The sequence below is a fragment of the Phalacrocorax carbo genome, chromosome 5, assembly GCF_963921805.1.
Source record: "Phalacrocorax carbo chromosome 5, bPhaCar2.1, whole genome shotgun sequence".
Taxonomy (NCBI): domain Eukaryota; kingdom Metazoa; phylum Chordata; class Aves; order Suliformes; family Phalacrocoracidae; genus Phalacrocorax; species Phalacrocorax carbo.
The window spans coordinates 35258886-35286297 of NC_087517.1; the positions used below are offsets into that span (position 1 = coordinate 35258886).

General features: G+C 42.5%; 1 protein-coding gene across 3 annotated transcripts; it reads left to right on the forward strand.

Annotated features, from left to right (window-relative positions):
• On the forward strand, positions 1 to 27328 carry STAT1 (signal transducer and activator of transcription 1). 3 transcript variants are annotated; one of them, XM_064451993.1, is made up of 24 exons: positions 1 to 101; positions 2742 to 2870; positions 3508 to 3652; positions 4911 to 5009; positions 6796 to 6891; positions 7634 to 7712; positions 8781 to 8872; positions 9535 to 9686; positions 9954 to 10112; positions 11452 to 11544; positions 11926 to 11985; positions 12818 to 12847; positions 12931 to 13024; positions 13915 to 13956; positions 14435 to 14518; positions 15062 to 15160; positions 15658 to 15793; positions 17671 to 17726; positions 18797 to 18891; positions 21210 to 21349; positions 22695 to 22880; positions 23507 to 23582; positions 24037 to 24139; positions 24745 to 27328. In XM_064451993.1, the coding sequence occupies exons 2-24, from the start codon at positions 2743 to 2745 to the stop codon at positions 24766 to 24768; spliced, it is 2268 nt and encodes a 755-aa protein (XP_064308063.1). In that variant the 5' UTR covers positions 1 to 101; position 2742; the 3' UTR covers positions 24769 to 27328. The 3 variants fall into 3 exon arrangements, with proteins under 3 accessions (XP_064308063.1, XP_064308061.1, XP_064308062.1); XM_064451991.1 differs by lacking the exon at positions 1 to 101 and adding an exon at positions 727 to 861; XM_064451992.1 differs by lacking the exon at positions 1 to 101 and adding an exon at positions 1726 to 2037.
• The last annotated feature ends 84 nt before the right edge of the window (positions 27329 to 27412 follow it).

A 27412-nucleotide genomic window follows, 5' to 3' on the forward strand; every position in this document is an offset into this window, starting at 1 on the left:
CCCCACCCGCGCCTGCGCACTGCGCGCTGGGGCCCCTGGGTTCCCCGAGGCGGCTGGCACTTGTCGGCGCTGGAGAGGGGTCCCGGAGCCTTACCCGAGAGGTGAGGGCAGCTGGCTTCGACGGAGAGGGAGTGGGGGACGGCGCCCAGGGCGTCGGGAGCGGCACGGCGGTGCAGTCACTGCACCTCAGGGGATGAGGGAAGGATGGCCAGTGCAACTAAACCTATGGCTCCCACCCGCTACCCCTCCGCTGGCTCGCCTGCCGCTCGGAGATCGCCCACTGAACTCCACACTTGAGTCGTCCCTCCCGCAGCAGCGGGAGCCATCTCCTAACGGTCTCCATTCCTGACAGGGTCACACCCCTCCCTGCGGGGACGCGGTAACAGCACCACCGTCTCCCGGGCAGCGGCCCCTGCTTTCCTGCCACCTGCTCACAAACCCTACTTTCAAAAAAGTCTCTCAGCTCCCTCTCGCCCCGCTCCAGGCCTCTAGCACAGCCCTGCCAACAGAAAGGGAGGCCTGCCCCCGGGGCGGACGGCGCTCACCCTGTTTCTGCTTCGCCTACTATTGCGAGCAGCGCCGCGCTCCTCGGCGGCCTTTCCTTAACGCCCGCAACCCCTCCCTGCGTGATGCGCTACCGCTGCCCGCACACCCTGCGCGGCCGGGCGGGGGAGCGGCCCGCCTCCCCAGCGCGGCTGTGGGCGGGGCAGCCCGGCCCTGCGGCGCGCCCATTGGCCGAGGCGGCGGGCGCTGCGCCCCGATTGGCCCCGCGGGCAGCCGCCGCTCCCCCGGCCCCGCGGGTATTTCTGGTCGCCGGCGGAGGGTCGCGGCGCGGATGCGGAGTGCTCCCTCGTCGTGCGGGTAAGTGCGGGCGGCGGCTCACGGACGCCAACAGCCACGGCGAGAGCGGGGTGCGGGGGACGGGACGACCGCGACACGGGCGAGCCGCAGTGCAGCCGGGGAGAGGCGTGCGAGGCCCCGGCGGCAAGGGCGGCTGTCCCCCGCCCTTTGCTCCCGGGCTGCCGTCGGGAGCTTCGGCGGCGATCGCCCGGCCAGTCGGGTGTGACACGGAGAGGGAATTGTTAGTAGGCGGCGGGGTTAAACGTAGTCAGAACGCAGGCTGGAAGGAGCCCGAATTTAGCCGTGGAAGGCAGGCCGGAGCCCGGGCAGGACCGAGGCACAGCTGCAGATACGGCCCCTTTTGTGCAGAGGTGCCTCCGGGCTGCGATCTTACTGCCGTTACCCAAGGGAAGGCAGGAAGGACAGCAAAATGGGGTTTCCATCCTCCACCACTTCAGTTGCCAGTTTGTCAATGGCAGGACGAGCTCTGTATCCCAGTATTGATCTTTGTAATGCCTTTTCCACTAAAGGTACTGACTTCCCCTTTTTCAGTGTTTCCCTGCTCGCCTTTGTTGCATTATGATATTGCTCTGTAACCACCTCTTTGGCTGGTTCTCTGCCACCGCTCCCAAGTCATTTCCCAGTCTGGCTGCTTTAAGACACGGGAAGATTGGAGTACAACCCAAACCAGACTAACTTTATGCCCATAGGCAAGTTCTTCCAGCTTTCCTCACCAATGTCACATTTAACTGTTTGCCTTAGTGTCACTACTGCATACTCAAATGTAATCTGTATCCCATGCACGTCAAAATCCTCAAAGCCCTCACTTTAAACATCGTAGCATTTGTAACTCTGATTTGCTTCTCACATATAGAATATGCCACTCAGTCGCTGAGGGAAATGGCATACATTCAGAGGAAGCCATGTATAGAGAGTCCTTCACCCTGATGCTTGGATAGGTTCTACCACCCTTTTTAAAAAAGTTACAGATGCAAGTGGACTTGCATCTCACCACTGATGTTCTCAGCCTGGACCGTTCCTCGGACATAACTTCACATGCTATTTCCACTGCAAGACACTAACCTGCAGCACAGCGAGGAGATGGTAACAGGTCTGCAGAGACCATATATCAGAACTGTATCAGCCACTCTGTCATCACAGAAGTCTTGTACTGCATAGCTTCTCTCAGTCATATCAGTAAGTGACCCGTGTCTGCTGCTGCACAGATTGCTTGACTTCACCCTGAAAATTTGATCATGGAAACTAAAGCATACCATAGAAAAACCCCAAATTTCTTTCCAATAATTCTCCATTTAAAGTGACTCGAGATCCAGTCCATTTTCAGAGTAAGCAAGTGAGGAGACAAGTAGCACCTGTAAACAGGCCCCTGGAGCTTCCTTTGGTTTCCACTCACACTCTTGGTGATGGGGAATACCTCTGCACCAACAAAAGGTGAAACTCCACATACAGGATCTTACTCTTGCAGAGTACAGGCAAACACACAGGTCCTCATTCCCATATCCCTGCTAAGCAAGGGAGTGGTAATGCTACCAGTACCCTAAATGCTGTGAAAAGGGGTTCAAAGGAAAAAAACTGCAAGTTTGCGTAGGTAAGGGTGATTCAGCTTTGAGTTATTTTTTACAGCTTCGTGCACTGTCTTAATTTACAATTTTTTTTTAATTAAACAAGCACAGAAGTTGTATTCCGTTCTAATGATTAGCATTCTAGAACTGTCAGAGCTAAAAATAAAATGTTATTGTTTGCTGGAAACACTTTTCCTTCCTACATCTCCAATTTTGCCAACGTTCATGAAAAATTTAAAAGAGTTACTTTTCACCAGTTCAGTCCAAAAACTACTTAACATTGTTTGTTTGGTTCCCCTCCTCCCCCCTTGTCCTCAGAATGACTCAGTGGTATCAGCTACAGCAACTTGATTCCAAGTTTTTGGAGCAAGTTCACCAGCTATACGATGACAGCTTTCCTATGGAGATCAGGCAGTACCTGGCACAGTGGCTGGAAAACCAGGACTGGTAAGCATAGAAATTGGCCTTCAGGCTGTGTGATATGCAATGTTCTCATACATGCAGTTACAGGCCGCAGAAGAATACCGGGGAAGCAAGCTGCTAGGTGAACCCTTGCTGGTAGGATGCTTCAGTAGCTGTGTTGGTGCTATAGCCTGTGTTCCTGCCCCTCTTCAAGGCTTTCTAGAGGGGCCTGACACCTAGAGCAACAAATACACTCTCTCGTATTTCTTTTGGTTGGTTGGTAACAAAAGCAGCTGTTTTAAAACCAATCATTTACTGCCTTGGCAGCTCAGTCTCACTGTTGCAGACTTTGAAGTTCTGCCAAGATTTCTTTGGCGTGTCTTCTTGTAAAAGAGCGGTACAACGTGCACATGCATCAGGTTCAGTTTAGCTTCTTGATGTGCGTGGAATGAGTTAAGTTGCACAGAATGTGGTAAGAATAATACAAAGAAAAACATTTCTGTATCAAGGAAGGTCAAGTCAAAGTTGAGAGAATGAAACTGGCTTATGTTTCAGGGTATTTCTTACTACTTGCATACACTACAACTAGAGTTGGGGATTAAAAATAAAGTACTCCTGTATGCATTTCTTGAACACTGTACTGAAAGCATATTTAACGCAAGCATGCCTTAAATTATTCTAGGGAACATGCAGCCAACAACATATCTTTTGCTACGGTGTTATTCCATGACCTGCTGTCACAGCTTGATGATCAATTCAGTAGATTCTTGATAGAAAACAACTTTTTGCTGCAACACAACATAAGGAAAAGCAAACGAAATCTTCAGGTATGCCTGGGTTATATGCCTATACATTTGCTTGGATTGCTTCAGTAGCACAATTGAATGCCTGTAAAGAAACTACCCTGCTATGAGGTACTTTTGCAAAGAATGTGTGAGAATCCTAATTTAAAAGCCAGAATTAAAATGTTGCTCCATTTTTGTTTTAATTGGCTACAGTTAGAAAGTTACAGTTTTGTCATCAGTACAGTTACATTTTCTGAGAACTCTAGGAAAGAGAAAGTTGTCATTTGTAAGGTGTTTACATAGAAGTATTTAGAGTGCTTACTTCAATATACTTTCACTTACCCTCCACCCCTTCCCCAGCCAGTTTCTTCAAGCGTACCAATAAGCTGCAGAAGAAACACACAGGAAGAAATCTTTCCCATGAAACTGCAGAACTACCATTAATAGCAAAGGACATGTCATTACACAGCACTTCTGTGCATAATATTGTACTGACAAACAAAAGGGCCAGAGCAATTGGTAGTGAGTGGCAGTGCAGAACATATCCTTAGTGGACTCAATTACTTTCATTAGTCAGTCTTCCCCTCCTCTCTGTAGGGCTCTGTGCCAGGGGATCCTCCTTAGAGTCACCTTCCCCACAGCCTATTTCCAACACACCTAGCTTCTCCTCACCCCAAGTCAGTAACGAGGCCACTGTTTTCTGAGGAGAACAGAACATGACCAGGCTATGCTTATCTGATAGTAACTATAGATCAGCACTGAAAGATTGGTCAAGAAGGCTGGTACAGCTCAGTGACCCCGCCAGGGCAGCACAGTCCTTGGTGGAGCAGGGCAGTACACAATCCAGAGCATTTTTCAACTTAGTATGCATGTAAAGCAATAAGGTTGAATTTGTATCCACAGCCTTGTGTTCATAAATGGCAGCTAACAAATCTCCTTCACATCACTGAAGAGCTGTACCTGTCAAACTAGAACAACCACCCTTCAAAAACAGCAGCTACACTTCAAAGGTGTGGGAGGGTGGCCCTCAAGAGAGGATGAGCTCTCTCTAGGTCTGTAGGGTAGTATCTCCCTTATCCCAGTAGTGTCTCTGACCCTTTACTCTTGTCTTGTGCCAAGTCCCACCTCTTCGTATGCTAATGAACTAAAATAGAACCTTCCAGGAGATGGTTGCAGCTTATGACCAATGTGTGCCTCAAGGCTCATGCACAGTCACCGGCTAATCTCTTTGCCAATCACTTTACTGAAGGACAGGAAGTTATAGATATGAACTTTAACAATAGACTGTCTTTAATGCCAGGATAACTTCCAAGAAGACCCAATACATATGGCAATGATCATCTACAACTGCCTGAAAGAAGAGAGGAAAATACTGAACAGTGCCCAGCTGTCAAATCAGGTAACACTCTTGGAATGTCTACTGCAGTTGTATCTACCCTTTGCTATTATTTCGGACAGAGTGAGAGGAAGAAGACTGAAAGATGAAACAGGCTGTCCTCTCTCTGTCCAACAATATGTTTATTTTGTCTTTAAGAGTGAACACTGATACATACCAGCTGGACAGTGTGGCTTGTTTGTGCAAAAATAGTTTGTATTCCTCAAGCAATGTAAAAGCTACCCTTTTTTTAATGCTTCTGTAGTATAGCCTGATGTGCTCATCAGATTATTACAATCTAAAAATTATGCTTGGCTTAATTGTGCAGCAATATTTTAGTTTTTTACTTCTGCATTTTACTCCTGAATTTACATCATTCTCCTTCCCAGTTATCTCCCAGTAGTTCTTTCTATTTGGGTTTTTTTTTTTTTTTTCTTTTTAAGACGACCATTTATTTCCTCTGAATCATAGGTAAAGCCACATTCCTCTTCCTCATCTGTCCTCTGACTTTTCATCCTTTTGGTTTTTTCTTGGTAATGAGAAATGTTTTGCAATAAAAAAATTCTGCAGTTGGAAAAGGCCTGCAAACTATATAGCTACATGTGATCCACTTATGCAATAAAGTGATGACTGACCAACCACATGAAGTTCTGATACTGAAATCCTTCCCTCTAGGGCAGGTTTTCAAATGCTTTTTGGCAGAGTGGGAATAGCACTGGGGCATAGGCTTTCAAAGGGCCTAACGCAGCTATATCCAAAACAGCTCCTCTAAAAAGGTGACTCCGGCAGAGCCCTTGTAGCTGCAGCGCAGCTGTTCAGTTTCTGTTCTGGCACATGACAAAGCACTCAACTGCCTTTCCAGCATGCAATATATTTAGGTTAAAAAGGGAAATAAGTCCTCCTATACTTACTGTTGGCACTAGGTACAACACCATACCCTACCTCTGCTTTCTGGTAAGTGCCCTCATTTCCCAAAGCTGACAAGATAAAAATATAGAACAAGCACAGTTACAATCATCCTAAAAACAAAAGGAGAATCCCAAGTGTTAAGAGTATGCTCAGATTACCTTAATAGTCTGACTTACATATATGATAGGGGACTTTTGGCCGTTTACCAAAATAAATACTTCAGATGACCTTAGCTTAAGTTAAAGCGTTAATTAGAACAACACATTCTTGACTGTCCCACATTGGAGGAACAGTTTCTAACACCAGTAGTACTGTTGATGTGTGGAATGAGAAATCCCATCTTTTAAATTACTGCAACGCTTCAAGTGATGTCATGCAGTAAACTTCCTGAATGATATTGAGGTCATCTAAAATGTGCTTGAATCTCTGTAGGAAAGAAATTGCATGCCAGGCTACCCCATTTGCCTGTACACAGGCCTGTCTTGTTCTTGCTCTTAACCCATTTGTCCCCATATCCTGTATGGATGAATTTAATACTTGATGTAGATGCCATACAGCCTTCAAGGTTGTTTTCTTGAAATACATTTACTAGGTACATGAAGCTAAGCAGTCAAAAGAACGGATTTGTGCAGAGAGAAAACAAAGTATGTTTACAGCTTTGTATTGCTATGATTAAAAATGCCTGTTGTGTGGTGATGATGCATTTTTTTAATCCTCCCTTGTTTCTTGCAAGTTCACCTGAGTTCAATTTTATATTATAAAACCTTAGTATGATTTATCAGAACAAACCACGCTTCATCAGGTGGTTTGTCAACAAAAGCCACTAACTTATATTAATGAAAAACCTATTCACTGTTATGGGTCGCTCTGGTTTGACTTCTGTTCTGCTTGCTTCCCTCAGATGGAAGTAGGGAGCTTACAGAACACCATGATCGGGATGCTGGACAAGCAGAAAGAGCTTGATGCAAAAGTTAAGGCTGTAAAAAACAGCGTTATCGTAAGTATAGCATAACTATTTATAGTAGTATTTGTTGATTCACACGTGTTGACAAGCTTTCAGTACATAACACTTTCTAAAATGACAGATAAAAGTAAGGTAATAATTCAGTTTTCAAGTCCATAACCAGCGATTGTCTGAAAACAGAAAACAATTATTTGTCAGCAGCACCATAATACAGATTGGTACTTAACTGGTTTAGCAAGATCAAATTTCTTGTGCCTAAGTTTCAGCAACAAGAACATTCTACCCATCTGAAATACTAGCAATTGAGGGAAAACTTTCGAAGTCATATACTGAGCAATTTGTTAACTAAAAGACAGATTCTCATTTAGCATCTAGATGTTTATTGTCTTAACAAATACTGTCACGACACAAAGCTTTTCACCAAGCAATACCTAAGAATTCGAAAGTTTATTTAAAATGCTGTGTGCTGTTGCAAGGTTTTCCACTGTAGCCTAGGTTCTTCTAAACTCTGTGAACTTATATGGCTAGACATTGAGGGCTTTTCCATATTTTATAATTAACAGATTTTACTTAGATGAGAAGAGGGAGGAAGAGTGAATAATAAGGTGATTAAGTTTAGGATATTTGCTGTTAGGCAGTTCCAGGAAACAGCATTGCTACAAAACTAGACTTTATCTCTGTAAAGGGCTGGTACCATGCAGTTCTTAATCAGAAGTAGTCTTGCATTACATGAGAGTATTGAATAATCGTGGCCACATTCATTTGTGCTTTATAGGACGTGGAGCAAGACATCAAGACATTAGAAGATATGCAAGATGAATATGACTTTAAATGTAAAACCTTGCAGAACAGAGGTGAGTAATTTATCAAGGACATACAGTTTGTAAGAGTAAACTCTGCTGTCTTATATCAGGAAACTAAACGTAACAATATGCAGCCAAACTTACTGGTGATGTCCCTTCTTCATTAGTTCTGCTTTATGCTGAAACCTACATTTCTGCAAATGCATTATCTACATCCATCTGTTCTTACAAAAGAGAGCCTCTTTGTTAACATAGCATTCCTGCATTCCTTTGTCCCTTTGCTTCTAGAAATAGCAAATCCTATAGGCGCTGTGACCATTCAATCATACACCTAAATAGTTAAATTTAGGCTTTTCTCTGCCATCTCGCATTTCACAACTGCCTTCCTGCTTCAAGTTTTGTAGACCCTTGCTTACTGAGGGAAGCACAGGCAGCTGTAGTTCACGCTGATTTCATTATATAGTTCTGTCCCTCTTTTTGACTACTTTGTTCTAGAAAAGGCTTCAGTTTCCCACACAAATTGGCTGTTGACTGTCCCTCAGAAAAGGGACATGTTCAGAAGATGTTAAGGGGAGCATTGAGCCATGATGTTTTGTACTTGGAGGCAGGTAGCACTTCAGTGAGGCGATGGGAACCTCTAACTTAAGGGCAGTGGGCAGCAGAGGTAGTAGCTAGGGTGACTATGTAGGATCTGTCAGTCTGGGCCACCCTCAGGAGGCTCCAAACATCCTCAGTGAGCTTCTGTTGCCAGGTTAAGGAATATGAATGATTCATGTCTGAAGTCAGCATGAGAACAAATTGCTCAGTGTGTGTCTTTACACAATATAATTATTTTAAATCAGGTTCTTGCTCTAAACCGCAAGCAAACTCACACTTCAATTAATGCACTGGGATAGTGGCTTTTCCTTGCATTAGTGCTTTATATGTGGACTGTCCTCTCAGAAGGGGAAAAGAAGGAATAATAAAAAAAAAAATCTATGAGGCAGCAAATGTTTCCTCCCTTAAGCTTTAAAGACACTTGCCATTAGTCAGGCAGGTCCCCTCTTCCCTCCAGTGTTTCCCCACCCATACTTCAGCACTCCTTCAGCCTCACCTTCACAATCTGGACTTATTTTACAGAGCATGAGTCCAACAGCGCGTCACAAGAGGAATATAAGAAAGAACAGATGAATCTCAACAAGATGTTTTTATCACTTGACCTCAAGAGAAAGGTAGCAGTCAAGTTTTTCAGAAGGCAACAGCATACGCTTCATTTTGAACATGTTTGTTTTCATTGGGTTGACATAACTCATAATATAGAAGAAAACTTTTCTACTACTGTCAGCTGAACTAAGATCTCATTCTTTGCATCATGACTGAAAATCTAGAATCTCTGCATGCAGTTTTATTTCTCTTCTAGCAGCCTTTATCAAACTGTCAGGCAAAGCTAAAAGAACAATGAGAGGGAAAAGGTGTCATATCAATAGCCATGTTCTTGAAGAAAACACCGATTAAGAAACTTGGAGCTGTATTAGAGTACATGTATGTATATATGAGCTAAATGTGCTCACTCTTGTTGCAGTGCTCAAGTCTACAGCAAGCCCTAGGTCGTCCCAGATACACACTTCGGGCATACATGGATGCGAGACACTGGCTCTTCAGAATTCAGTGATACTGAATATGCTTTGTCTCTCCATTGTTCCTCTACTTAATCTAGTAATTACTCCAGCTAAAAAGAACCAGGTGTTTTTAGAAAACATCCTCTGTTGACAGGAACTATTAACTTTGAGGTCCTTGCAGAGTTTTGCAAGACAGATCGCATTGGCTAAAACAATACTTAGTTTTCCTGTATGAAGTGTTTTTAATAAACAGCATAATTTAATATTTTCTGTAGGAAGTGGTGAACAAGATAGTACAGCTGCTGAACACCACAGAGCACACACAGAGTGCTCTTATTAATGAGGAGCTGGTGGAGTGGAAACACAGGCAACAGACTGCATGCATTGGTGGCCCACCCAATGCCTGTCTTGATCAGCTGCAGAACTGGTAAGTCTCTAGTCAAGGACTGCATTGGACAGGAACTTGAAGTGTATCATGCGGGAAAAGCCCATCTGAAATACACTGATTATTACACGTTTTCATTCTGGCACAGCTTAACTACGCTTCATTGATTTTATCACCCCACCACATTTCCAATGAGCAAGACGTGTTCTCTGTGCACTGGCTAGTCCTTAGGGACAGTCGCCTGGCTGGTGTCTCAGCACTATTACAACACAAAATCATGCTAGAAGTAATAAGATTGTCTAATTGTAGGTTCACCATTGTTGCTGAAAGTCTACAGCAAGTTCGTCAGCAGCTCAAAAAGCTTGAGGAACTGGAACAGAAATTTACCTACGACCCTGATCCCATCACAAAAAATAAACAAGTTCTGCAGGACCGAACACACAGTCTTTTCAAACAACTCATCCAGAGGTAACAGACAAGAAGGATCTTTTTGTGTTTGCATGAATAAATGGATGGGGAACACCTTCCCTTCTGTTCCCTGCACACTAACTTTACATCTGAGGTTTTCCCAAGTTTGTAACAAACATTAAACTAAATGAGTATTTTTGAGATTCACCCTATCTAGGATTTTCACAGGTTTAGGTCCAGGGAAAGGGTTTGTGATCAGAATTCATTTAAGTTAGCAGGAGTTATGCTACAATACGCACTGGTTACAGAATCGAACTCCTAGTTTGTTAATCCATTTCTTGCTTTAAGATTCAGCCCTGCAAAGTTCAAGTAAATGAGGGCAAGAAACACTCCACACCAAGCTATGCCCAAGGTAAATACACACACACTGGATTCTCCAACCCTTTGTCTCTGGACACATTTTCTTTGTCTCCAGCATAGTGAGGCCAGCCCTATGTCTGTGCCATCTCTATGAGGCAAGTTACTGTAGCTGGTGGTTGCCCTATATAAGATCAGAGTCCCATTCTGTAAACCTACAGTGGACAGAAATTCATGCTGCGGGTGGCTTGAAACTAGCAGATAAGAGCAGGGGCTTAGCAGGAAACACCCTGTGTGGGGGACTAGAACCCAAGGTTTCCAGGGTCCCATTGACTACTAATCTTCAAGTGAAAAACACAGGTACTGCTTTTCAACAAAGTGAAGGCAATTGTGGAAGTCCAGCTACTGTTTAGCTATCTTACCTGTGAGTATAGTAGAAGTAAAGCCTCCACGCTACCTAGGACTTGGTAACAATAGAAATACCTCAGGATTTACATCTACAGAGACCAGTGCTACACAAAAGGTGCCCAAGATGGCAACAGTTTGGCGTGCATCAGAACAGGTTAGCCTTGGCAGTTTGCTTCCTGGGGTTAAGCTAGCCGTCATCAAATCCCTAACTAGCTTATCTAGCTCTTGGGCACATATTGTTACATAGCACTGTAACCGTAAGAACTTAGCAAACCCTGGGAACGGCAAACGAAGCAACACTCCTCACTTGGATTATGCTAGTTACATCACAGTGTTTACGTGCGGTTTGATTTCATGGAGGTCTGAGGTAGCACCCTCCCTCCTCTAGCCATCAGTGTAGTTCAGGAGAAGCCAAACCTTACAAAATCACTCCATACTTGCAATATTTCTAGCCCCATTGATACAAGTGAAAAAAACCAACACAAAGGCCTCTGTATAGATCAAAACTGAATTAGTAAAGTGTACAGCACTACTGGTAAATCACCATTTTTTAAAGTTCACTTTTAATGTAATTTCATATTCCTTAAGGACAACACTGATAAATCAAAATGCTTTTAATCTGTTCTTTCCTTAGCTCCTTTGTGGTAGAGAGGCAGCCTTGCATGCCAACACATCCTCAGAGGCCATTAGTCCTGAAGACAGGAGTACAGTTTACTGTAAAGCTGAGGTATGTTTTCCCCTTCTTGTTTTGTGGTAAGCTTTTCATGTCATTGGCTTTCTACATCTGAAAGGGTTGCACCTCTTACAATATAGCCTAAGTGCTGAGGTCAGGAAAAGGAAAGTACCATGCGGCAGGGGGATGTCTTCTAGCAAAGTTCAACTTGCATTTAGCTTTCACCCTTTACCAGAAGCGTGGAGTACTGAGCGTACAAGAAACACAACCTAACAACAGAACATATACATGCAGACCACTGTCATGCAAAATAACAACTCATTTGCCTATCTAGTTTCCTCTTTAAATCAGGACATGGGATCGGTGTCCACAGACCTTGCTAATTCATCCTGTCTTCTGCAGCTGGAATAATTCTAAAAAACCTTCTCTTTCCAGATTGCTGGTGAAATTGCAGGAATTGAACTACAACTTGAAAGTGAAAGTGTTATTTGATAAGTACGTTGCATTTTTCTCATCCCTGTGTATGCTAATGGTGAGCAAGTCCCCACATTCAGAAATCCAAAAGGCAGTCATATTCCAAGTGTTGAGTTAGCCAGGAGCAGGCTGGTTCTCCATGGCAGTAGGTTCAGCCTCCCTTTTTCTTACCCATGCCCTTGCTCTAAATCTCTCTGCCATAAGAGTCATGTCACAAAGTACAGAAGTCCTCTGCATTTGCTTTAAGGGCAGGGAAAGAAATGTTATAGGCTATCTAGAATAGCAACAGTGGCTGTAGTGTCATGAAAGGGGGTTGTGCTTTTAAGAAAGCAGGTGAGTTTTAGTCTTGCCATTCAAGTCTTTATGGGGCATTCTGTTCACTTGAAACAGCTCTGGCATCCAGAAACTTGCAGAGTCAGGGAAAGGAAAACAAATTCTCAGAGCTGAGGCTCTGAGAAGGACACCAGATATAATGCAGCTCAGTAAAATCCAGAGTGGTAGGAAAACAGATTCAAGTGATGCAGCAATTTATTCAAGAAGTTGTATGGTTTGGAAGCAAATTTAGAACAGTACTATACAATTTTTTCCTCAGAGCAAGAGTTATAGCCTATGTAGTAAAAGGAAGGACTTGCTTTGGTTATAAAGCCCCCATAGGAAAACTTACACCTCTGTAAAAGATAGCCTGTGTAGCACAGTATTTATTTTGGCTGCTTGAACCAATTGACTCCCCTTTTGCACAAAAGATTTCACAGAATCGTTTTACCAGTACTCAGTCAGCTGCTAAAACACAAAAAACATGGGCGCCTGTGGCGGAATCTTTAAAAGATTTGTCTTTTTTTTTTTTTTTTGACAGAGATGTAAGTGAGAAGAACTCAGTCAAAGGGTACGTGACATTACAGTTTGATATATTAATATTGGGTTCTTTCAATGAATCAGAGACTCATTCTTTTCTCTCTCTTTGTGAAGGTTCAGGAAATTTAATATTTTGGGAACAAACACAAAAGTAATGAATATGGAGGAATCTACTAATGGAAGTCTAGCAGCAGAATTCAGGCACTTGGTAGGGGAATTTCTTTTATTGACACATCCATTTAATTGTGTGGCTAGAGGGTGTGGTAGGAAGAAGACAAATTGCTTTTGTTATTGAAGTCATTGTTTACTTTTGTGTAAGAGGAACTGTGAACATCTCTCCTCCTTTGTTCTTCCCTTTTTGAAATCTTTGGCCTGTTTCAACTGAAATGCTATTGCTTTTGTCACTGAAATAGGGCCAGAAAGGCAAGACTATTTGCTGCCATAGAGCTTATGATGCAATGAGTTCTTCGGAGGAGAAAGAAAAAGGCTAGAAATGCTGGTTTGGGCCTTTCAGAGGAAGGCCCATAGGTAGAAAAGCTTGGAGTAGTCTAAAGAGCCTTGAAACTGGAAGAGGCAAATTATCTAGGAGGGAGCAGCTGCAAGAAGTTCAGTGCCTTCACCAGACTATACGACACTTATCTCACAACCTGCAGATCAAATCAGATTGGTTTCACCTTTACAACAGGAAAGGAAAGATGCAAGTCCTGAACCAGTGAACACCAGAATTCTCTCTCCCTCCCTCCCATCATTGTCCTGAACAGACACTGTCTGGAGTTTATTGTCCAGTTCAAGGGATACTTTGAGAAACTAGTATTTCATCTGATCCTTCCTAATTTCACAGTGCTTCAGTTCTTATAAGGCCTTTTACATAAAGGCATTACATCATAAGGGTGCAACATCTATTTTCATAGATGAATAGTTTATAGTAGTAGTTACCTATAGTTTAATCTTTTGGCTTCTGCAGCTTATAACCAAATAGGATCAGGCAGCAAGTTTGCATACAGTTGAACAACTAAAGCATGCAAACATTTTCATCTCCTACCATTTTAATTTGTAGCCAAGGTAAATGAATGACAGGTTTTTTTGATCTGTTTGCAGCAACTCAAAGAACAGAAAAATGCAGGAAGCAGAACCAATGAGGTAAGCGGTACTAATTTCATTTGGAAAGGCGTTCAAGCATTTAAAACACCATTCTGCTCAGTGACATGAAGAAGCACACAGGACAACGAACAGTAGGAGAGGAGTTCAGTGTTTCTAGGAAACAATCCATGTAGGAGGTGTCTACAAATGGCAGCTAGTACCAGAACGGTGCTCCTGTGGACTCTGCCCTATTGGTACCTAGCTTTAAAAGGACATTCTGGCAAGGATACTTTTTTTGTGGCCTCAGGGCAGGAGCCAAAAGAAAAAAAAGCACCTAGAGTTCCCATTCTAACAGGCATTTTCAGGAAGTTGGCATTGTCACCTGGGTTTGACCTGTAAACTGTATCTGAGGCGCAGAGCAAGCAGCCTTGGGCAGAAAAGGTTTCTCCCCATGATAAATCCACTTACCTTCCCCCCAATAATTTTCAGTCCCTGAAAGGTTTTTGGTTTTTTATTACTTTTTTTTCTTTCTTTAAAGGGTCCTCTCATTGTAACAGAAGAACTGCACTCTCTGAGTTTTGAGACACAGCTCTGCCAGCCTGGCTTGGTAATAGACCTAGAGGTATGTCTTAGATGAAACAGATGGACTTAAATTCCTGTATGACACTCATGCTGACAATCTAAACTTCCTTTTATTTTTTTTTTTCAAAAGTACTTGGATGTCAAACACTTCCAGTTATTTCAAAATATATGAATAACGGTTCACAACATCTTTGTATATACACATACAGTGAGGATGCCGTCAAGTCTCTGGGTAGATAAGAGTGGATGTGCTTTACAAAGTATCTGATAACCAACCCTGCATTTTAAGCTCTCTAGGTATCAATTCCCATTTATTTCAGAAGCAATACGCTATGAACTCTGTTACTGTCAGTGCTATCATAACTGACACTATTTGGAAGTCTTTATCAGACAAAAAAAAAAATCACCCGAGTCTTTCTAGTACTTCATCATACCGACATTTTCTCCCCTAGATATAAACCTCAAGTGAGAGTTAAGACCATGCAAGGAAGGAATTACAATGGAAATGTGTGTGTGTGTAATCTAAAGGACTGCAGTAGTGGTACAGGGTAGTCTGACATGTTTCTTTTCGTGTCCTTTTCAGACCACATCCCTTCCCATTGTTGTGATCTCAAATGTGAGCCAGCTTCCAAGTGGATGGGCTTCTATCTTATGGTTCAACATGCTGTCTACTGATCTAAAGGTACTTAAAAAAAATACCAGAAATACTGTGTGTCATTTTCAAGCACTGTCTATATACAAGTGGCAGCTGCATTTTTTCCATGTAGATGACTCCTAATAGCTTTCAGGTGGGGGAGGAGGGCAGAGAGGCACAACGACTTCCCTGTCCTAAACAGAGCAATGTTTGAAACCCAAATATACTGAATACAACCTTTAATATCTGTATACAGTACACAGTGAGAAGCCAAATAAACATTTAAGAATTCAAATACAGTGCACTTGAGTAATCTAGGAATTTCGCCGATGGGGAGAAAACATGTCCAAAGCAAAGTCCCAGAGACTGATTTTCATGGTAAAGAGTGCCTGTTAGAATAGCAGCCTGCTGTTCCAGGTATGTCTCATGCTGACATTGGTTCTTAAATCTGCATTCTATTTTGGCAATATACTTTTGTAAATTCATGTGGCATTCCAAAATTAGTGTTTATTAACTGTAGATTGTATTTTTCCCTTCCATTATAGAACTTATCCTTCTTTCTGAATCCACCTTGTGCAAAGTGGTCTAAACTTTCTGAAGTTCTGAGTTGGCAGTTTTCTTCTGTAACAAAGAGAGGACTTAATGCTGATCAGCTGAGCATGCTGGGAGAGAAGCTACTTGGTATGGTCTGCTTCCATTACTTTAAACCTTTTGGTTCTACTGAACAAGCAGATGGCTCATTTGAATTGAAGCTGATTCTACATCTTTTCTGCAATCTAAGTTTTCATTACCTCTCACACCTTTTCCTACCTCATACAATATCACCTCAGAGCAATGAATGTTTTCCAGTTTTCAGAATGGTAGAGTTTGCAAATGAATGTCGGGTCATAAAAGAAACCTGCAGTTCTAACTTAGGAGTTCTGTGCATTAGGGTAGTGCAGACTGGGGCTACTTCTGCCTTTTGAAGAGCTACTGAAGTAGTACACATTTAGTCAATCTCTGAGGTGGCTCTTTCGTGGCATGTTTTGTTTTTGGGTTTGGTTTTTTTCTTAAGTCCATCTCCATTAATTTTAACTTATGCCTGCCACCAAGTACAGTGGGGGCTTACTCTATCTGCATAAACACAGTTGCAACGTCAAAGTGCAAACATGGTCATATTATTAAGGATATCAAATTGAAAGTCTCCCAGTCCTTTGTGAAAGCCTAATCAGCTACCAGTTTTGTTTTCCAAACTCCTTATCAGTTTGCCTGATAGGCAGGGCCCTTGACAGAGCTGCTGAGTTTGCATACTAGACTCTAGGTAAAAAGTACTGTTGATTCAGTATATTCCACTAATTTTTACGTTTTATGAAGCATTTATATTTAAAGGGTTCTTACGTTAGTGGGTCTAGGTGGCAAGTACAGCATTCCAGTCTCTAATTCCCATCCTCTAGTTTCCCCAAGACCTAGGATCTGACAAATAGCTTACGATTTAATAGAATACTTCACAGAATTCTGCAAGGAGAATAGATTTTATTAGTCTAATTAACCATGATGAAGGCTAAGTGACCACTGTCTATTTCTACGCTCAACTTACATTTCAGACCTTCAGAGATTCTTTGTCAAGCTCTGGTAACAGTAGGGATTCTAAATCTTACCTCTACATCTAGAAGTATTTCACTACTGAAAAAAATCCAGGTAGCTGAAACACTGCATATTCATGATCCCATAGTGCAAGGGGACACAGAATCTAACAGGGTGCCAGGACACAGCTCACCTGCTGTTTTTGTGATGTGAAAGTTAACAGAATCTTGGTCTCTAACACTAGTAGCATCAGAAACAAACTCCCTAACCCAATTTATTTTTAGAGACATGAGGGAAAAGCAGCATATTTCTGACTTTATTGAAGTCCATAGCACGATCTGTATGGAAAGAATTTGGCTCTGAATACAGTTGGTGTGCAAAGGTCTAGCTCCTGTAGTTGCAGCATAGGATTTTCTTTGTGGTTTTGATGTGGTTATGAGACACTATTGACATAAAAACAAGGTGGGGAAATGATTGCAGCAGGAATAAGATGAGCCTGTGGTTGGGGCAAACCTAGGAATTGAGTTTCTTGGGCAAAGGCCTGCACGTCACCCAAATTGAGACAGGAAAGTGCTTAATCTCAGAATGACGATGTAGGGTCTGCCAAGCTCCTACAGAAAAGCTTACGAGTTGCAGTTTTATTGTTTTGCTGGAGAAGAAATATGCAAGACTCCAGTCTCCTTCCTGGAAGCATTTTTGAAACTGGCAAGTGTTAGGTGTAGCACAGCAGAGAAGGTGTCAGAATGAGTTTGTTCCCATTACACGACGTCTGTTTAAATACATTTGGTCGTTCTCATACAGTGAGATTCTCCAGAGGGGAGCTCTGCAAGCTCTCCCTGCACTAGCTATGAAAATACTGTAGCCTTGCATGTCTTTTCTTAGTCCAACAGTTCAGAGTTGTAAACAAACATTCAAAACTTGGTGCTATAAGTACTTTCACTTTGGTCTTACTTAGTAACTTATAAAAATGACTGAAGTCAATTTACTCTGTTCAGGGCCAACAAGTGGAGGATCTCACGATGGGCTCATTCCTTGGACAAGATTCTGCAAGGTATGAACTCAGTTTAAAAATTGAGATGGAAGAGGGGGCTTTGCCTTTTTTGGCTTTTAGGTGCTTTCTTTTTCGATAGTGTACCCTAATTATGCTATAGCTTTTTGGTGGCAAGGTTAAAGTAGCAGTAGGAGGAAAAAGGGCTTGCAATAGCAAGAAGATGATGATTTTGAGATGGCTTTTATGCCATGTGAACTACATAGAAAAATGCATCTTTCAAACACAGTATCTTCATTATTATTAATGCAATTGCTAAAATGGAGAAGTATTCTATTAATAACTATTACATAATGCATTAAAACACCCAGCAAGATGAGCGATTCCTCTCTGTCATAGTGAAGGACATTTCCCAGGCCAGGGGCAACAGGATTAGGGTGAGGATTAGCACAGGGCAGTCAAGAGGGTCAGTATAATAGCAGAAAGCCTCATCATGAGATTTCACAATCCTGGCTGCAGCAAAACAGGAGGACTTCTCACACTTTCTTTGGCTTTAGGCCCTAAACTGGTACAGATAAGCAGGAGATGACAGCAGAGAGAAGTGGAAGAGCAAAGCTCTTCCTTGACCTGCAAACACTCAAGTTCATTAATACGAGTGTCTCACAAGGAATTGAAATCCAAGTCTGAACAGAAGGTGTCTCTAAGCTGTTCTGCTAGCCCCCACGGGATGGTTTGGATGTCCAAAAGCTCCAATAAGGACAGTGCCCAGGCAGGAACCAGAGCCTTTCTCTGCTCTTAGACCAGTGCTGTTGCACAAGAGGCAATGGATCACTTGTTTGTGGGTACTGAAGGCTCAGGCAGGCATTGCTCTCACACTGCCTCTTGCCTTAAGATTTAGTACATGCTTCGTTCCCAATAGTTTCTGTCCTTCTGGAGTAGAGAAGCAGAAAGGAAAAAAAAAAAATCATGGAGAATACAGGGATAGTGGAAAGGAAGAAAAAGGGGAGAAAAATGCAAGAACAAATAGATGCTGGCAGGATTGAGAGCTTGCTTCCTTTCCACTTAACAAAAGCTGTGTTTCATTATCCTTGTTATCCCCTCTCACCCCTGCCTTTCCATATTCTGAATTTCAGGAAAATATAAATGATAAAAACTTCCCTTTTTGGCTGTGGATTGAAGGAATCCTGGAGCTTATTAAGAAACACCTCCTGTGTCTCTGGAATGATGGGTAAGACTTGAGTGAAGTTAACAAAGATGATGTCATTGCCTCAGACAATGACAGTTGCCTCCTCATGCCTCCTACTGCTAGACAGTAGGATAGCAGTTGCCTCCTCATGTTGTGAAGCTGTTCATGCAGATACCTTGGATCCAGAGTGAAACTTGCAGCCAGAAGAATCAGAGACAAATGAATTCTAATAGCGAAGTAGTCTTTAATGAGGCAATTGCTTAAAACAAAAGCATCAGATAGCCAAGCTGTCCCATTTAAGTCACAGACCAGGGCTTTGAACGTTAGGGGTTTTTTTTTTGCCTCTGCTCCCGCTACAAATAGGTTCTTTTCACATCCTAGACAGAGCATCTTATGTGTTTGACATGGAAGAATAAACTGCAACAAAGTATAAATCATAAAAATGATCATCCATCTTAAAAAAAAAAACAACCAAAAACCACAAGCAAACATTATTGTGAGCATCCTCTAGGTGGCAGCAGCCAGACTCTCAACTTCTGTATCTGCACCGTGAGGTCAGACAATAGTCTTTACTGATTTTAACAGAGTATTATTAATTTGTAAGACTGCCAGATGGAAAACCTGTTCAGTTTGCCCTTTAATACCGGTTAGTAAACTTTTGGTTCTGGTATTGCTGTTTTCAGAAGTAACTGCTGCCAGAAACAAGTTCAGTCAAGGTCACAACCCAGCATTTTAGGTTTAGCCATGTTAAGACACCCTGTCAATAGCACACTCGCAGTGAAGCATCCTAGTATCCCAAAATTTTGCAGAACCTACAACAGCAGGATGGCTCTGCCTTGCTATATTCAGCAGCAGACTTTGAGTTATTACCTCCTAGCTCCAGATGAATTCCATTGAAGCCTTTTATAGTACAAGCCTTGTTTTACTTCCTAAAACCTACATATTCTTAACTAAGCGGACTCCAGTGCAGCAGGATCTTTTGCCACCATTACTGAAGCTGAGTTGCAGTTCTCTCCCATTTTGTGTTCTACCTCAGTATGGCTGTGTGCCTACGGGGTTGTTTTTCATGTGTCTGTAGTAGTATACAGTCTTGAATAGCATTACTCATTGCTCTCAGTTGTGAGAGCAATCCCCTGCGTAGGGTTTAACAGAAAGAAGAGGTGCAAGTTAAATACTGAATGTAGTCAAAATCAGAGATTTAGTACTATCAGTTTTTCTTCTTTTACCTGGCTTTGTTGCCTAGTCACGGGTCTTTGTTTTCTTGAAAGGCAAAAAGGAAACTAAAGGGAAAAGCTCTTGCAAACTGCAAAGATACTTGAGTGGGAAAGAGACAAGTCTAGTATTTATTAGGATGGAGATTCCACTTGTATACAAAAGTATAGGTATTACAGCCTCAGGAACACTTGCCTTTCTTAATACATGAGGGATGGAAAGGCTAAAGGCTATCATTATTATACACAGTACATTTGCTACCAAACAGATTTGTTACCTAAACCATGCCATTAAAAAAAATCCAGACCCACAAATGACCCAAAAAACCCCACCAAACCCATAAAACAGGACAGCTTACAGCACCTGAAATTTCTAAGCGAAGTAATGATTACTTAGTAGGTTTTGTGCAAAAAGCACCTTCTCTAACTTAATGCAAGAAAGGACAGTAGTAGTAGTAGTACTCAAAACTTCATTATTGATGGAGCATTTTGAGGAATAAGCAGCAGTGCAAAAAAAAAAGAAAAGAAAAAGCAGTTGAAGTTTGACCAAGTTATGCCCTAGTGCTGCCTCCACAGTACCTATTCAGACCAATCCATTTCTCAAAATTACCGCACTGGCGTCCTTGCCTACACTATGCTCGGCAAATGTCACTGTGCTGAAGTCACACAAGCTTAACAGCTCATCTAGAAAACATGCACAAGGAATAAAACAAACCCCATGTCTGTGTGATGCAATCTAGCTGCTGGCAAACTGTTTCATCAGCCAAAGACAAGGAACAACTGTTCCTTAACATACTTTTGAAGTTAAAACCGCTAGCTGGGATCTGACCATATTGTACACATGTAACTATTTCTGCTTCCGTAGCCCAGTTTTGCCAGCAAAAGACAATCTCTTATTCCGAGCTCAGAGAGGTTATTGTATAAACCACCATGCAAAAGGAAGAGTGCTGAGGGAAGCTGCGGTGATTCATGACTTCCACAGGGCAGCTTCAGCCTGTCAGTCCTACTGCTAACTTCCTAGCTGTTCACAGGACAAAGCCATCTGTAAGGCTGTAACAAGTACTTTAGCTTTTTAGCTTTCCTAGCTAGCCCAGCACAGCTTAGATTTTACACTGATGAGTAAACTCAGCTTTTTTTTCAACATTACAGCTGCATCATGGGTTTCATCAGTAAAGAGAAAGAACGTGCTTTATTGAAGGACCAGAGTCCAGGAACATTTTTACTAAGATTCAGTGAAAGCAGCAGAGAGGGAGCCATCACATTTACTTGGGTGGAAGGATCTCAGAATGGTAAGTCAGTAACAGAGAACATCTTTGTCTTCAAAAAAAATATAAGTTTAGATCAGAACAAGAAGCCTTTACCCTCTTTCACAGTGAGAGCCAATACAATACACCACCCTAGTAGTCCCCACCCTTACAAGCAGCCAGCCACAAGCCTTAGCAGATACATGGCTTACTTGGTGTTCATAAGCCACACAGTGGCTTGTTTAGGGTTTCAGCGAGGATTAATAATACTTCCCAGGTACTGCTTCTAGCCTGAAAGTCTGTTGAGGACAAACTGCCTAGGCTGTCTCCCCTGCCTGCTTAAAGGCTCTCTTAGCAAGGCACCATTAGTACATACATATCCACATCTCCTTCCAAACCTCTGTCACCTTCCCCAGCAGAGATTTTTCTCCTAGGAAAAGTTCACTACAGTCACGTTCAGCCCTCTGCACTATTGTTCTCTCCCACAACTTCACCTTGTGTGCAGCTCTCCTCTCTCAAACAGTTTTCCTTAACTCATGGTCCAACACATTTATCCCTTCCTTCCCATGTTTCCCCCAGGTAAACCACATATTCACTTACTTCATTTTCCTAGTCGTTCTCTTTCCTCCTGTTCACAGAAGCAGCACAGATTAAGAGCTTCATTCTTCAGCTAGCTGGGTTATTCACCCTCTATCAAGAAAGAGGGTCTAGAGACTTAAAAGCTGCAAAAAGATATAATCTCCCTTGTAGCCAATGAGGGTTTTTCCTTATCATATTACTTAAATCAGCCCCACCTGCTGGGATGCTGCAGCCGTTGACACTTCACTTGGATGAGCCCAAGACCTACAACAGCTGGAAGAGAAACTGCTTAATGTACTTGAATGACTTCTTTCCCCTTACTACCTTCATATCTGAGGCACCCAAAAATTGAGCAAGGAAGGGTGATGGTATTTGGAGCATTTATGGAGGCTTTATCTGTCTCTCCTTATATTTCATAAGAGCCCCAAGTGGTGTATTAGGCTCAAACTTCCTAATAGGCAATAGAGTTTGGATGACATCATTTGGAAGAAGGTTGAAAAGGTAGCACAACTTTGATTAGTTAATGAAATATTGGAGTTAATTTCCACAGACAGGTCACCCCAGTCATTCTGGATAGAAATTACACCAAAGGCCATCACTATACACTTCCTGTATGCTTTTCTACCTCACAAAACAATTATGCTCCCTTTGACAGTCAATAAATATTTACCTGCAGCGCATTGGGTGTCATCCAGGTAAGCCTTTTGTTCGTGTGACCTCTGAATTTGTGGAAGCGGATGCAGCTTTTCTGGGCAGTTTTAGAAAAGGCTTTGAAACCACCTTTAAGAGTCACTGCTTCTCTCACCTGCAGAGCCCCAGTTTCATTCGGTAGAGCCGTATACCAAGAAGGAGCTCTCTGCTGTTACTTTCCCTGATATCATTCGCAACTACAAAGTGATGGCAGCTGAAAACATTCCTGAAAATCCACTGAGATTTCTGTACCCCGATATACCCAAAGACAATGCCTTTGGCAAATACTACTCCAGGCCTAAGGAGGGTGAGTGCTCTAAATGGCTCATACCGTGTAAGTGTGATGTTTGTTCCCGACGTATGTGGGCACTGTAATTTCTGTGGCATAGAAAGGATAGCAGTTGGACTGAGTGTCTTGGCAGCCTAACCCATGCTTGAGTGCTGCTCAGCTGAAAGGTAAGAACGGGTACCTAAACTTCAGCAGGTTAAGAAAAGGTCTGTTTTTAAAGAGGCACAACATGAAATCTAGTCAGATGAAAAACCGAAAATGTAATTGTCACTGGCCCTCTCATTCAGCTTTCATATGAGCCTGTGAGATATTTCAGAGATGTAGGTTCCCACTAACAGCTGGAGCCATGATTCTTATTTGACTGTTACACAGGATTGATCCTGGCTGTGTGGGCCTGGCAGGATGTGTTGATACAGCTACATCAAACTTCAGGGGAGGTTTTATTCCTCATTTTCTGTAGGGGAAAAGCAAAAAGGAAAATCTGACTGAAAATTGAATAAATTAACCATAGTACAGTAAAATGCATGAGAAGGAGGCTTGCACATTATCTGGGTCACAGGCTTTATTTTTGGTACAATAAAGGTGGTAATGTGAAGTAAACTTGTTTAAAAAAACCACAAGCTTTTCTTTTTTCCTCCTTGAAGCACCAGAGCCTATGGATTTGGATGGTCCCAAAGGAAATGGCTACATCAAGACTGAGTTAATCTCTGTATCTGAAGTGTAAGTTTCCACAGAAATTCTGGATTTCTAGTAACTGATGATAAATTTTTAGCTGTAGTTCATGTCTCTTCACAGTATTTAAGATGTAGATGCCCCTGTCAAATCTTTCCTCTCTTTCTCTTCAAGGGTCTGAGCACACCACATTTCATGCAGTGCTGTGTTTGAAGCACCATTTTTAAGTTAAAACCCCTAGAAATTTGCAGGTAGCCGTACTGGAATAATTTCTTGAAAAGCAAGTTCTTTAAGACTTGGTGGACTTGTTTGATTAGAATGTAGGTCACTGAGTAGTCTTGGTTTTCATTTGAAGCCATGCTGGCTTTGCAAAGCATGGTGTATTTCTCACAGGCTAGGTCTCCTTAACAAGAGACCTCATTAGTGGCCCTTCGGGACTCAGTGCCAGTAGTCCAGCTGTGCCTCACTTCTTTAGTGACTGTCCCTGCTCTTCTTCCATTAGCCACCCTTCCAGGCTCCAGTCTCCAGAAAATCTGCTCCCCATGTCTCCTGAAGACTTTGATCAGGTGTCTTGGATGGTGGGCCCATCAGAGATTGACACTGTGGTATGTATCACAAGCCTTTTGCAGGAGGCCTGAGCCAGAACTTGCTTTTTTTCCTTTTTATTTTCTCCCCTTCAAACATACATTATGCATACTTCATGCAAGCTAATGCTTGAGAACGTGTCTCTTCAAATGAGTAGGAAAAGCTGGGAATCCAGAGTTAAACCGGGATTGCTATCAGTTGTTCTTTCTGTTGGTTTGTGGGGTGGGGTGAAGAACAGGCGAGCAAAGCTTCCAGCATGTATCTTGCAGGGGGAGGGAAGATGAGAAGGAAGGAGTAAGGCTGTAGTTCTTCCTGTGGGGCCTGGGGTGGGGAGGGAAGGTGGAGCAGGAATGCAGCTTGGAAGTGTTGCCCTGCCAACGCTGGCAATGTATTGCCTGTTACCAAAGCAGGGTGGCCTTTTTGGGGTGTACTTTGGAAAAAAACTTGCTAATTAAAGCATGGCTTTACCTGTCGTCCGTCGTCCCCCCACCCATGGTAGTTTGATCCTAAGATGTGAATCTGGTGCTATGTGGGGAGGACCTGGTTGTGCTCTGGGATTAGCAAAGGCTAGAGTATCAGGGCTTGACTTGGCTTGATTAACTGACATTTACTTTTCATGTTGCAGATGTGCTCAGCATATTCAACTTAAAGGTTGAACTTTTTACTGCATCAACACAGCTGATTAGCTTATGCGTCCCGCTCTGCAGTCAATGACTTGGTGACATGCTTCACTCCAATTCTTTGGTCTCTCAGCCTGAAGGTCCAGTCGCAATTTTTAATTAATGGGAATATAAACAGCAGTCTGGGTAGCCTCCTTACATGCGCTTTTTTGTTTAGAAGTTCTTTGTTAAAGAATTTCCAGTGAGCAGGATACTGTACCAGAGCAGAGGAAGAAAGCAGGATAGGAATGAGAGGTCCTCAGCAAGCGATGGGAGAAACATGCATGTTTTTTTTTGTTTAAGGGAATTAGTTAAAGTTTAAAACAGTTGGCTGTACACAGAAGGCTTCAAAGGAAAGCTAGTTCTTTTGCAGAGGTTCTGTTCAGAAAGCTGGTACCTTCTGTGTAACTGCTTCTGAAGAACTTTCACAGCTCTGAATTCTCATCTGCATCACAGAAAGAAGACAAACACTCTGCAGGTATATGCCACACTGAATCCATGCGCTGCTGAAGTTTGCTGGTTTTATCTTTTCTAAGGGCATGGCATACTGAGAGAACATAAGCCAGAAATGTTATCTGCATTTCATTTTTGCTTGTTTCTTAAGGCAAGGTCTTCTTGCATAGGGCATTTGGCATGATCTTTCTCATAAAGAGCGCTGCTTAGGACACCACCTTAAAGCTGCATTGGCATGTGCTGAGTTTGCCACTCCACGTGTACAATCAAGACTATTCCTCTACAGGCTGGAATCATGCTGTCCAGCAGCAGCATTGGACAAAACGAGAACCTACTCTTAAAAAGTACAAAAGCAATTGGAGTATGTTTTTACTTACTGTGCTTAATCTAGCGAGGTGAGGACCTGGTCACTTGTATCTTCTACAATAACACATGCCCCATTTAGGTTATAACAGGTGAATTGGAACCTAGTTTTCTCATGCACCATAAACCAGAGCTTTATTTAACTGTTGATTTGAATAGCTATAAGACCCTACAGGCTTTGATAATGAACTGTTTTTGCCATTAGGGATGAGGCACAGGGAAGTGAAGAAGTTAAATTTATACTGAGTAAAGGCTGCATGACATGCAATCGCTAGTACTTAAAGGCTGAAGTTGTGCTTCCACCAGAGGAGAACAGGTTTGTTTCTCTGCATGTTTGAAGATAAGTAACAACTCACAGTTAAGAGGAAAGGTTGTCTTAAGCAGCTGGTCTCTTGGACTAAGGGCGTGGATTAGTCCAGACTGCTAACTAGCACGCAGCTGAGCATAGGGGCTGCAGAGCGCTCATGCTCGCTCCAGAGGTCCCTCCAACCTCAACCCACGTGTGACACAGCTGCTACTGCAGCTTCTCAGCCCACTGCTCTCTCTTCCCAGTGCCTGGGAGGGCAGTGGTGGCCCCTGTGCCTCACAGGGATCGCAGAGCTACTGCTCTACCGTTCAGCAATACTAGATCCATCAGCCGCTGCTTAGAAAATAAACGACTGGTTCAGTTTAGTGTGTGGTGCCCAGGAAGACTAATGTCCCCCCAGCAAAAGCTCTGGAGAAAGAAAATATCAAATACCTAGGGCATGTAACGTAGGTATTTAAACAGAAAGCATTGCTAAACTGACATTTTTTGCTGCCCTGGATTACAACAGTTAACAGTGCTACACAGAATATCACAAGTGGTGACTTAATGCTTTTAGCTTGTAACTAGCTGAATGTATATCTTAACTGTAATACAAAAGTCAAGTATTTGTTTCTTGAGCTACACCTTGTACTCATGGTCTATATGAAGCAGTTTGTTTTCATTACTTTTATACTTCAGTTTTATTGACCAGGGTGAAATTTTGTGAGATCTAAAGCAATGGCTTTGTCTTCACACAGCCAGAAGTTCTAAAAGCAATGGGTTTTCTCTCCAGTGGAATATTCTTTTACCATTTTAAATATATGGAACTGTCAGTTGACACTTTTGCTCCTTCGCTTGTTTTCTGGCTACTTCTATTACAAAGATGATGTATCCGCCAGTAGTTTACTGCGTATCTCATTTTAATTGTTTTGCGCAACTACACAATTACAGCTCTGAAGCCAAAGGCAACAAATGCTTTTGCCTCATTGCCTTGTTGGAGGTCAGTCTGCAATAGCGGGTTCTTAGAAGGTGGCTGTTAGACATTTTTTTTTATTGTTGCTCACATCATGTCACTTTTTTTTCTTCCCCAACCAAACTTTAGAAATTCAAGTTGAGTTTATTAGTTTGAGTTGATGGGATAACCAATCTATAGCTAAGCTTTGTGAGCTATGAAGTGGGCCTACTGGTATGTGATTTTTCTCTGGGGCTATTAAGTGACACAATCCCTTGCCTCACACATGTCAGGCTTTTATTAACCACACAGCCAGAAGAATAATAAAAAGGAAAAAAAACTTTTGGTGAGATGAAGGATAGCAGGAGTGAAGAGTAGGCAAGAGAAAGCTGGAGCTGTTGAGGGCACTTAGCCAATCCACTTAATGCTAGGGTTCTTAACAAAAAGCAGAGCCGTGTCCTTTCACTGGTTATCAGTGTAGGTTTTAAAAGAAAAAGGCAGCTATATCTGAAATTTATTCTCATTGCCTGTAAGCGTGCTTTGTAAAGGACCAGAGTAGGTTTTCCTGGACAGCCTTCCC

Bases quoted from the DNA above. Each gene is read 5' to 3' on its own strand.
- STAT1 (XM_064451991.1), top strand. From the start codon at position 836: ATGCGGAGTGCTCCCTCGTCGTGCGG. The intron at 7,713-8,780 runs GTGAGTAATTTA...CTTATTTTACAG, and splicing joins TAAAACCTTGCAGAACAGAG to AGCATGAGTCCAACAGCGCG. The intron at 11,545-11,925 runs GTATGTTTTCCC...TTCTCTTTCCAG, and splicing joins CAGTTTACTGTAAAGCTGAG to ATTGCTGGTGAAATTGCAGG.